Genomic DNA, 12628 nt, shown 5'->3' with positions numbered 1-12628 from the left:
ACATGGAAACCATGTGGTTCATGTAGTCGATACCATTCCACTGATTCCGCTCAAGCCATTACCACGAGCCCGTTCTCCCCAATTAAGATGCCACCAACCTCCTGTGTTCAGTTGGCGTCAAGTTCCCCATACCGCTATAAAACGGCCTTAATTCAACTGGGCTAAGTGTTGAGGAGAGGGAGAGAAGGAGCTCTGTGAGTGTGAATGGAGGTTGAAGGTCTTTGGTAGTATTATGCAATGAATTGAAAAAAAGGAAAGACGGAAGCAAAGACAAACAGCTCCTGGAATGATACTTTTCCCAGGCTGCTGTGTTGGTATGGAGTGTCTGGTCACTGTAATTTTGTGGCTTAAGGGTGTTGGCTGGGTCTATAGACTGTTGACAACATGGAGAGAGTATGCCTGCCTGCCTGCCCTGCCTCGGCCCATCCTTCAGTACAATGCCAGTGCCCTCAGTGGTTATTTCAGTCTGTGCTCCCCTGCTTGGGCCTGGGATTGTAAGCCTCTATATATACATGACATGTATAAATACCCAGATGGAAGGATGAGAACTTTTCCATACTGGGCAAAACTTTCACCGCATTATGAGTTATAGCTACTTCATTTTTCTTATTTCAGTGAGATTGTTTAGGATTTACATTACATCATTGACATAGTGGCCATAGGCTATGTTTGCTTCCTTTTCTGTGGTATTGCAGGGCCATGTGGTGCTGTGGTATTGCAGGGCCATGTGGTGCGGTGGTATTGCAGGGCCATGTGGTGCTGTGGTATTTCAGGGCCATGTAGTGCTGTGGTATTGCATGGCCATGTGGTGCTGTGGTATTGCAGGGCCATGTGGTGCTGTGGTATTGCAGGGCCATGTGGTGCTGTGGTATTTCAGGGCCATGTAGTGCTGTGGTATTCTATGTAGTATTGCATTCCACACTATTCAGGCCTGTCCAGATGAAAGATATTTGAAGCAGTAGACTGACTGTTTTTAATTTTTTATTATACTCTTAATTACTTAGTTCAACGACTGACCCGTTTTATCATCTGGGGGTACACACCAAAGCATGCCAGAGTCTTTATCACAACGACACAGGACAGTTCTGACACGTATATGGGACTGGGTCATGTGACAAACACATGTTGATGCCTCAAAGCCTGTGACAGAGGCTAATGCTCGAGCCATAGATATGATTCTGGTTGGTTGTTCAGGGCAGTAAAATACCATACTATATACGCGGGCATTAGTCTCAAGGTGCAGGGCTGAGTGCCGGGCAGGTAGCTGGCTAGGGATGGCTGTTCAAAAGTCTGATGGTGTTAGAAGCTTTTTCTCAGTGTTCTCGGTCCTGGATCTGATGCACCTGTACTGTCTCTGCCTGCTAGATGGTAGCAGAGGGAAAAGACTGTTGCTTGGGTGGCTGAGGTCCTTAATTATCTTCTTGGCCTTCCTTTGACAACGAGTGTTGTAGATGTCCTGGAGGGCAGGCAGCGTGCCCCCGGTGATGTAGCTTTTTTGGACTGACCGCACCATCCTCTGGAGGGCCATGCGCAGGATGGGCTATGTTATTTTCTAAATGTAATCATTATAGTTAACAGTCTCCTGTCCAAAATTGTAATCAGTTATTTAACTTTTGGATTACCAAACTCAGTAACGTAATCTGATTACATTCAGTTACTTTTAGATTACTTTCCCCTTAAAGGGCATTAGAAGAAGACAAAAATTCATATTACAAATTTAACGAAATCTATTGCAGGATAAATCAATGTTAGAGTTTACTTGGCTGGCCATAAATGGATGTTGCATTTTACTTTATAGGTTGGTTATGTAGGTTTCTTCTAACCCATTGCTATATGTTTACCTTTAAAAAAAGGTCTGTCAGATTTCCAGTCATTCCAATTCATTGAATACCCCTTGAACTTCAAAAATAGGAAATATGGAAATGTAGATTAGCCAAATTGTTTACCTGAGCATAACATACAAACGAAGTACTTACTACTCTGTTGTTTATTTTGTTGTCATGGAGGACTGATTGGGTTAATTGCTACGAGTTGAAAAACAATGTTGCTCACATGGAATGGTGTGCTTTGAGCACTACCAAAAAGTGTTATTTGCATGTGAAAAATGTATGCCATATGCTGCATTTGCTATAAGCCTATTGTTTACGTTTTTGTTGGTGACACTTTGATAACTCTATAACTTGCAGCTGTTTAAGTCTATCAAAAGTGTGTGAGTTTGAGCATGTGTCTGCTAGGCCTATTGACGTAAAAAAAAGATTGATAGGCAGCTTAAACTTCTTCAATTCCACCATTATTGGTTTAAAATATACATATACATGTGTGAACAGCCATCCACAACAACTACAATATGTAAGGCGCAAATACCTAAATGAGAGAGCAGTAGTGTGATTCACATCAATGCGCTATGTAGATATCAATAATAATATCGCCTCGTAGGCTAGACTACCGCTGTCGTCCTTACCTCTAGGTGTTTATTCAAGTTGGATAATATTTGGATACCGACATTAGTCACACATTGGAAGACATAGCCTGGTCTCTAGCCTACAAAAGCCCATTCATGATGCTCTTTTCCCACAATCCATCAAAATCATATTGTGTGTCATCATAGTGGTCGGTGACTTCTGATCAGACTTGCTCAGGCGAAGAAAACTTCAACTTGCGCCTTTTTTCAAAGCTGATTTGAATGTCATTGAGAAAAAAAAGTGTCAAATAATTTTTACGCAAACATCCTTTCTGAATTTAAAAGTAATCATCTAGTTTTTATAAAGTATCTGTAATTTAATTACAATCTTTTTGTAGGTAATGTAACAGATTACAGTTTTTTTTGTAATCCATTACATGTAATCTGTTACTCCCAAACCCTGGCCATGCTATTGAGGGTGGCACAGTTGCCGTACCAAACTGTAATGCAGCCCGACAGAATGCTTGCTCTCAATGGTGCATCCATAGATGTTTGCGAGGCCCCGTCGTTGTGGATGGGGTAGTGCTCCCTCTTCTGTCTTCTGCAGTCCACGATCAGCTCCTTAGTTTTTTTTACGCTGAAAGAGAGGCTATTTCCTGGCACCTCTCCGCCACGGCTCTAACCTCCTCCGTGTAGGCTGTCTCATCATTGTCAGGCCTACCACTGTCGTGTCGTCAGCAAACTTGATGACTGAGTTATAGTCTTGCGTATCCATGCAGTCATGGGTGAAAAGGGAGTACAGGAGGGGCTGTGCACAGGGGAGTACAGGGGGGCCCCCATGTTGAGGATCAGTGTGGCGGAGGTGTTGCTGCCTACCCTCACCACCTGGGGTCAGCCCGTCAGGAAGTCTAGGACCCAGTTGCACAGAGTTCAGACCCAGGACCCTGAACTTAGTGACAAGCTAGGAGGGCACTATGGTGTTGAAAGCAGAGCTGTAGTCGATGAACAGCATTCTCACATAGGTTTTCCTCTTGTCCAGGTGAGAAAGGGCGGTGTACAGTGCAATGGCGTTTGCGTCATCGGTGGATCTGTTGAGGTGGTATGCATATTATAGTGGGTCTGGTGTGTCGGGAAAGGTGGAGGTGATATGGTCCTTGACTAGCCTCTCAAAGCACTTCATGATGACAGAGGTGAGTGCTACGGGGTGATAGTCATTTAGTTCAGTTACCTTAACTTGCTTGGATACAGGAACAATGGTGGACATCTTGAAGCAAGTGGGTACAACAGGCTGGGACAATCCAGCCTGCTGGTCTGCGCATGCACTGAGGACGCTGTTTTGGATGCCGTCTGGGCTGGCAGCCTTGCGAGGGTTAACGCCCTTGAAAGGCAGGAGGCAGGTAGCCTTGCGGTTAGAGTGTTGGGCAAGTAATCGAAAGGTCACTGGTTCGAATACCCGAGCAGACAAGGTGAAAAATCTGTCTGTGCAAGGCACTTTAATCTAATTTGCTCCAGGTGCGCCATGCTACTATGGCTGACCCTGTAAAACAAGACATTTCACTGCACTTATCTGATGTATGTGACAATAAAATATCTTATTTTTTTGTATTATAGTCATGTCGCCTATATAGATTGGGAGCCCACAGGCCTCGTGAGCAACGATGGCCCCCGACGGCAGCTCTGTGTTTATTTGTCAACTTTCCGAACGGCTATATCGGTCCGCTAATAACAGACTAGTAAAGGCCCAGTGCACTACTTTTGTGAAGATTTTTTTGTCAATATTTTTTATGTATACAGTACCAGTCAGGAGATTGGACACACCTACTCATTCCAGGGTTTTAATTTATTTTTACTTTTTTCTACATTGTACAATAATAGTGAAGACATCAAAACTATGAAATAACACATATGGAATTATGTAGTAACCAAAAAAGTGTTAAAGAAAACAAAATATATTTGAGATTTTTCAAAGTAGCCACCCTTTGCCTTGATGACAGCTTTGCACACTCTTGGCATTCTCTCAACCAGCTTCATGACGTAGTCACCTGGAATGCATTTCAATTAATTTCTTAGAGATGAAATCCCGTTAATGGGATCGATTTGACAACAGCCAGTGAAAGTGCAGGGCGCCAAATTCAAACAATAGAAATCTCATAATTAAAATTCCTCAAACATACAAGTATTATACACCATTTTAAAGATAAACTTCTTGTTAATCCAACCACAGTGTTCGATTTCAAAAAGGCTTTACGGTGAAAGCACACCATGCGATTATGTTAGGTCAGCGCCTAGCCACAGAAAAACATACACCATTTTCCAGGCAAAGAGACGAGTCACAAAAAGCAGAATAGAGATAAAATTAATCACTGACCTTTGATGATCTTCATCAGATGGCACTCATAGGACTTCATGTTACACAATACATGTATGTTTTGTTCGATAAAGTTCATATTTATATCAAAAAATCTCAGTTTACATTGGCGCGTTATGTTCAGTGATGTTTTGCCTCTAAAAAACATCCAGTGATTTTGCAGAGAGCCACATCAATTTACAGAAATACTCATCATAAACGTTGATGAAAGATACAAGTGTTATGCATATAATTAAAGATTTACTTCTCCTTAATGCAACCGCTGTGTCAGATTTCAAAAAAGATTTACGGTGAAAGCACACCATGCAATAATCTGAGTACAGCGCTCAGCCACCAAAACAAGCCATACAGATACCCGCCATGTCGTGGAGTCAACAGAAGTCAGAAATAGCATTATAAATTTTCACTTACCTATGATGATCTTCATCGGAAAGCACTACCAGGAATCCCAGTTCCACAATAAATGTTTGTTTTGTTCGATAAAGTCCATCATTTATGTCCAAATACCTCCTTTTTGTTCATGCATTTAGTTGACTATTCCAAATGCACAAGGCGCGGCCACCAAGTCCAGACGAAAAGTCAAAAAAGTTCCATTACAGTTTGTAGAAACATGTCAAACGATGTATAGAATCAATCTTTAGGATGTTTTTATCATAAATCTTCAATAATATTCCAACCGGACAATTCCTTTGTCTTTAAAAATGAAAGGGAACTGAGCTCGTGCTCACGGCTGCGTGCGTGACTAAACTCAAGGCTTTCTGCCAGACCACTGGTTCAAACAGCTCTTATTCGCTCCCCTTTTACAATAGAAGCCCGAAACAACATTCTAAAGACTGTTGACATCTAGTGGAAGCCTTAGGAAGTGCAGTATGACCCTACAGATACTGTATATTGGACAGGCAATCACTTGAAAAACTACAAACCTCAGATTTCCCACTTCCTGGTTGGATTTTTCTCAGGTTTTTGCCTGCCATATGAGTTCTTTTATACTCACAGACATCATTCAAACAGTTTTAGAAACTTCAGAGTGGTTTCTATCCAACTCTACTAATCGTATGCATATCTTAGCTTCTGGGCCTGAGTAGCAGGCAGTTTACTCTGGGCACGCTTTTCATCCAAACGTGAAAATACTGCCCCCCAGCCCAGAGAGGTTAACAGGTGCACCTTGTTAAAAGTTAATTTGTGTAATTCTCAATCAGTTGTGTTGTGACAATGTATGGGTGGTACACAGAAGATGGTATTTTACGAAATAGGGCTAAGTCCATATTATGGCAAGAATGGCTCAAATAAGCAAAGAGAAACGACAGTCCATCATTACTTTAAGACATGAAGGTCTGTCAATATGGAAACAATTTCAAAAACGTTGAAAGTTGATTCAAGTGCAGTCGCAAAAACCATCAAGCGCTATGATGAAACTGGCTCTCAGGACTGCCACAGGAAAGGAAGACCCAGAGTTACCTCTGCTGCAGAAGATAAGTTCATTAGAGTTAACAGCCTCAGAAATTGCAGCCCAAATAAATGCTTCAGAGTTCAAATAACAGACACATCTCAACATCAAATGTTCAGAGGAGACTGCGTGAATCAGGCCTTCATGGTCGAATTGCTGCAAAGAAACCCCTAGTAAAGGACACCAATAAGAAGAAGAGACTTGATTGGGGCAAGAAACACGAGACCGGTGGAAATCTGTCCAAAGTTGAGATGTTTGGTTCCAACCGCTGTGTGTTTGTGAGACGCAGAGTAGGTGAACAAATTATCTCAGCATGTGTTGTTCCCAACATGAAGCATGGAGGAGGAGGTGTGATGGTGTGGGGATGCTTTGCTGGTGACACTGTCTGTGATTTATTTAGAATTCAAGGCACACTTAACCAGCATTGCTACCACAGAATTCTGCAGCAATACGCCATCCCATCTGGTTTGCGCTTAGTGGGACTATCATTTGTTTTTCAACAGGACAATGACCCAACACACCACCAGGCAGTGTAAGGGCTATTTGACAAAGAAGGAGAGTGATGGAGTGCTGCATCAGATGACCTGGCCTCCACAATCACCTGACCTCAACCCAGTTGAGATGGTTTGGGAACGCAGAGTGAAGGAAAAGCAGCCAACAATTGCTCAGCATATGTGAGAACTCCCTCAAGGCTTTTGGAAAAACATTCCTCATGAAGCTGGTTAAGAGAATGCCAAGAGTGTGCAAAGCTGTCATCAAGGCAAAGGGTGGCTACTTTGAAGAATATCAAATATAAAAAATATTTTCATTTGTTTAACACATTTTTGGTTACTACATGATTCCATATGTGTTATTTCATAGTTTTAGTGTCTTCTCTATTATTCCACAATGTAGCAAATAGTAAAAATAAAGAAAACCCTTGAATGAGTAGGTGTGTCCAAACTTTTGACTGGTACTGTATATATATTTTTTTACCCATATTTAACCCCTTTTTTTGGGGCGATAAACTACTTACATAAAACATTTAAAGTGGTAAAAAAATGTTTGCCCCGTACCACCTTTCGATGATGTGGTCATATTATTGTAGTGTGTAGCCCAAACTGTTCGGACACTAGAGACAGAAGTTGGCAGATCGGCAGTACCGACTTCATACGGGTCCCGTGATGCTTGTCTAAGTGCAAAATGGAGAACGTCATCATGTTCGTGAGAGTCTCATCTTTCCATTGGGGGATCATATTAGTTTGTTGCCCAAATGGTTTGGACACTACAGAAGTTTTTGTGAGAAGACACATTTTCGGGGTGTCTCCTGGCCTGACAAACATCGCTGTAGCGCTGCCTCCTTCCACCGCAGAGGCGGAAAGTGGTGGATGCAGTGGATTGAGACGCAGTCCATTTAAAAAAAGATATCTCTAGCTTAAACAGACATTTTTTGATGGGGATTTTTTTATTGTGCTAATTACATTTAGACTCTATGTAACATCCCCCTCGAGATCATTTAAAACTCTTCACACTGCTTTACCGCTGTGATGAGGCTAAGCTTATTTCAATCACTATGGATAATTCTATCATTAGTTTTGACTTCTAGGCTTATAGCTTTCGAGGATATAGAATATCTGGCTCTGGCTCAGCTTGACTGTGTTTGTGAGATGCAGGCTCTCTCTATCCTCAGCTTCCCCAGGGCCAGTGGGCCGTTTCTTGGGGAGCGTTGGGCCGTGCAGGAATCACACATGGCTGACAGGCTGTTGACAGCCCCTCTCGCCCAGGGTATGTTTGTGTGTGTCTGTGCAAGCATGTATGCGCTTCCACAGTAAAGCAGAGTGAGAGAGATGGCCTGCCAGCGAAGGATGCAGTGTAAGAATATTTACTACTACTGTCATGACATTTACAAGACTTTTCCTTGCATACATTGCCCACCAATCTAAGTTTAGCATGCAGGCTAAGCATATGGATAGGCTTATGCTTCAAGTTGAGGCTCTCTCGTCTTCTCTCGTGGACAGTCTCAGGCACAGACACCCAAAGCCTCACTAGAGGAAGTTTAACCCTAGACTATCTTTTCAATAGGGTACTGAGGTCATAACTAAGTCTGAGACTTCCCTTTGAAACATATAAAACCTATTTTAATCTGATGAGCAGCAGGTCCACTGTCTCTCCAACAGAACAGACAGACTAAAAATATATACACAGATATAAAACAGTAGCAGCAGCCCATAGCTGACAGTGATTCAGTCCACTTAATTAGCTCTCTGCTAGGTCGTTCCACCTCAAAAAGCACAAGAAAGAGGATTGACACCCACCATCTCAGATTGTTCTAAAATTGTTGGTGTTGTTAGAAACAGATAAGATAAGCATTCATTTTAACATTATTTGGTTGAAATATAATTTTATCAGAACCTGGTGGATGTAGGATGAGACATAAACCTAACAACTTCACTGACTAATTCCTCTGAATACGGAAAAGAAAACATCACCAAATTCACTGAGAAGAAATAATACTCTGAGCCGCAGCTCCATACTACTTGTCATACATAGTGAACTGATACAGTTTACTCTTGTTAGGGTGGAATTGGCGTGTGGGGTCTGTGGGTGGCTTGTGACAATTTCTTTGGATTTTTCATCTCTTACTCATTGTTAGAAACACGTTTGGTCCAAATCAGATGTTAGGTACTATATGTATTGAATATTATATGATTCCTATAAATGGCAAATTTGGGTGCAATGAATTAGCTAAATTTCTCAGAGATCAAATTATATTTCAACAGAATAATGTTGCAGGAATACTAATCTTATCTGTTTCAAACTACAGAACTGATTTCAGAACAATCTGAGATGGTGGGTGTCATGGCTTGCTGAAATGACATGGAACGACACTGCTGAAATAAATAGCTCCATATTACCTCAAGCTTGAGTTTCCAATGCATACCCCCTCCACCCGCAAAAATAAAACACCATTTCCTGGAGCCTTACTTCAGTTTTATTTGGCATATAGTTCTGTCGGCCACAACAGAAAACTCAAATTTACAGTCCTTCCAAATGTTCTCTCTGGGGTCGAAGGTGAACACAGTCTAACAGATTTAGCCGTGGGTTAAAGAGTGGAAACAAATTGCCTGTTAAGCTCGGCACAATACCGCGTCACTGCTTCTGGAAGTGGTCAGATAGGCCAAACACTGTGCATTCTGAACATTCCTAACAGTTAGCCAATGTCAAGAAGGCCTCATGCTATTTTAGAAGGGGACAAATGGGTATATGATACTGTATGTTCCTGTCCTGTCCCAGTCCCTTAAACGGAAAAACACAGCTGTGAAGAGTTTCTATCCCGAAGGCCATTGTCATATTACATCATTGTTGTTGATCAATGTTCATTTGTATTGTCAATATTCCTAGAAAGATCATTGCCAGTAGTGTTCGGGGACAAAGATAGCACTTGGCAAGTAAGGTTAATGCAGAGGTTGTACACAAACAACAATTTATTAGAAAATAAAGTATAATATTGGTCACTGGAGAAAGGTATTCAGTTGATGTAACACAATAACCCTACTGGTCATCGCTCACCCTTAGGGTCAATGCTGAATAGCCAATCAACTCCCTCCTCCCACAACCTCCTCTACCTCTCCATCTCTTTATGAACCCGGTCTTGGCAGCCCCTAGTAATCCTCAGATTGTGTTTTGGAAAGTTGCAGGTCGGGTGCCAACATCCAAAAATAACACAATGGCTACAGTAATTTCCTCCAGAGTCTAATCCTGCCTGCCATCTCCAGGGGGTTCGTTTAAAGAGCAACACAATTATAAAACATTATGGAGTGTGTTGTTCTGGCTGGGTCTACTGGACCTCTAGTTAATGAAGTAGAAAACTGAGACTCGGTTTAATCCCATGAGTGGCGCCACAGGAGGGAAATTTCAGTATCACTCTGATCATTTATCAACATAGATACTGGTATATTGCGCAGACAGAGGTTGCACAACAACAGACCAATCCTTTTGTAATGTGTTTACAAAACCCAATGCAGGACAAGCAGCTAGCCTAGTGGTCAGAGCGTTGGACTAGTAACCGAAAGGTTGCAAGATTGAATCCCTGAGCAGACAAGGTAAAAATCTGTTGTTCTGCCCCTGAACAAGGCAGTTAACCCACTGTTCCTAGGCCATCATTGAAAATAACTGACTTGCCTAGTTAAATAAAGGTAAAAAAAAGAGTGTGTAGGTGAAGTCTATTGATTGTAAAGGAGGATAGGTTTTCATTGAAGCAGGACTTGTGGCGAGTTCCTTTTATGACAGACCTGAGAGGTATCTCCTGGCAGGAACCTGCTGAGATTTGAGGCTGATAAATGAGGTCATCAATTCCCCCTTTTTGCTATATGACTGACAGACTGACACAATGTGTGTTTTCTAGTGTGCGAATGGACAAGGATACTGTCAATCATAGTGTGTCACAACAGCCCGGCATACTGGACTATGTCAAATAAAATAAAATAAAAGTTTATATGAGTGAGTGTGTCACAGCAGTCAGGTGAGGGAGGTGGAGGTGGGTGTGTAGTGTTCCGCCCTGAGGCCTCTCGCTGGGGCGGGGCAGAGGGGCGTGGCAACAAGACCAGGATATGACACAGCAGTCAAAGCAGAGGCAGGTAGAGCCCTCGCCAATTGCAGCCTTCGGCATGGTGTGGCTCTGGGAAATTACAGCCCGGAACACGAAGAGAGGAGGAGAGCCATGTATGACACATTGCTTACACAGAGCGAAAGAGAGGGAGAGAGAAAAAGAAAGAGAAAGAGAACGTGTGAGAGGTAGATACGGTAGACGGAGAGTTACATTAAAAAGGTTTACCACACTGACAGGAGCAGACAGCCAGTGCAGTGCACACAGTGTGCCCTCTCAGTGCAGCATCCATGTCTGTGAGGATCCCAGTACTGAAAGAAGCTGTTGTTCCTGTCTATGTGCAGTTCTCCAGGGACAAGTACATAATGGAGGGCCCACCGGAGAAACTACGCAAGGAGCTGGAGGAAGAGCTGAAAATGGCCAGCGAGGAGCCATGCAGCCACGCCTGGTACCATGGAGCCATTCCCAGACAGGTAACACACACACACACACACACACACACACACACACACACACACACACACACACACACACACACACACACACACACACAAAAATAAATCAAATCAAATGTTCTTTGTCACGTTTCGTAACAAACAACAGATGTAAATTGACAGTAAAATGCTTACTTATGGGTCCTTCCCAACAATGCAGAGAGAAAGAAAATATAGAAATAATAGAAAAGTAATAATAAATACACAATGAGTAACTATAACTTGGATATATAATGTACACAGGGTCAATGTGCAGGGGTACGAGGTAGTACATCTACCTCAATATAATAAAGTGACTAGGAAACAGAATAGATAATAAACAGTAACAGCAGCATATGTGATGAGTCAAAAACGTTAGTGCAAAAGGGTCAATGCAGATAGTTAAATAGTTAACCAAATATCTATCCGGACTAACTATTTAGCAGTCTTATGGCTTGGGGGTAGAAGATGATCAGGGTCCTCTTGGTTCCAGACTTGGTGCTCCGGTACTGCGTGCCATGCGGTAGCAGAAAGAACAATATATGACTTGGGTGGCTGGAGTCTTTGACAATTTCTAAAGCTTTCTTTTGACACTGCCTGGTATAGAGGTTCTGGATGGCAGGGAGCTCGGCCCCAGTGATGTACTGGGCCATACGCACTACCCTCTGTAGCGCTTTGTGGTCGGATGCCGAGCAGTTGTCATACCAAGCAGTGATGCAGCCAGTGAAGATGCTATCAATGGTGGAGCTGTAGAACCTTTTGAGGATCTGAGGGCCCATGCCAAGTCTTTTCAGCCTCCTGAGGGGGAAGAGGTGTTGTCGTACACTCTTCACGACTGTGTTGGTGTGTTTGGACCATGATAGATCCTTAGTGATGTGGACACAGAGGAACTTGAAGCTCTCAACCCACTCCACTACAGCCCAGTTGATGTGAATGGGGGCATGCTCGACCCTTTATCTCAGCTTCTTTGTCTTGTTGATGATCAGCTTCTTTGTCTTGCTGACGTTGACGGAGAGGTTGTTGTCCGGGCACCACACTGCCAGGTCTCTGACCTTCTCCCTATAGGCTGTCTCACCACCATCATCAGCAAACTTAATGATGGTGGGTGAACAAGTAGTAAAGGAGGGGACTAGGCACACACCTCTGAACGGCATCCGTGTTGAGGGTCAGCATGGCGGATGTGGTGTTGCCCTCCCTCACCACCTGGGGGCGGCGCGTCAAGAAATCCAGGATTAACTTCCAGAGGGAGGGGTTCAGTCCCAGGGTCCTTAGCTTAGTGATGAGCTTTAGTCAATGAACAGTATTCTCACATAGATGAGAATACTGATCAGAGTGATACTGTTCCTCTTGTCAA

At 42.9% G+C, this 12628-nt stretch overlaps 1 protein-coding gene across 3 annotated transcripts in view; it reads left to right on the top strand.

The window, feature by feature from the left end:
* LOC115158374 (breast cancer anti-estrogen resistance protein 3) overlaps positions 1 to 12628 on the top strand; it is a 103761-nt gene that overhangs the window by 81666 nt on the left and 9467 nt on the right. For all 3 annotated transcript variants that reach the window (XM_029707222.1, XM_029707223.1, XM_029707224.1), the window contains one exon: positions 11146 to 11274. In XM_029707222.1, coding sequence (XP_029563082.1) covers positions 11146 to 11274 — 129 coding nt within the window. The remainder of the gene's footprint in view (positions 1 to 11145; positions 11275 to 12628) is intronic.

Source organism: Salmo trutta, chromosome 22 (genome assembly GCF_901001165.1).
Source record: "Salmo trutta chromosome 22, fSalTru1.1, whole genome shotgun sequence".
NCBI classification, from domain to species: domain Eukaryota; kingdom Metazoa; phylum Chordata; class Actinopteri; order Salmoniformes; family Salmonidae; genus Salmo; species Salmo trutta.
The sequence above is the reverse complement of the archived record's forward strand: the minus strand, read 5'-3'. Positions and strand labels throughout refer to the sequence as shown.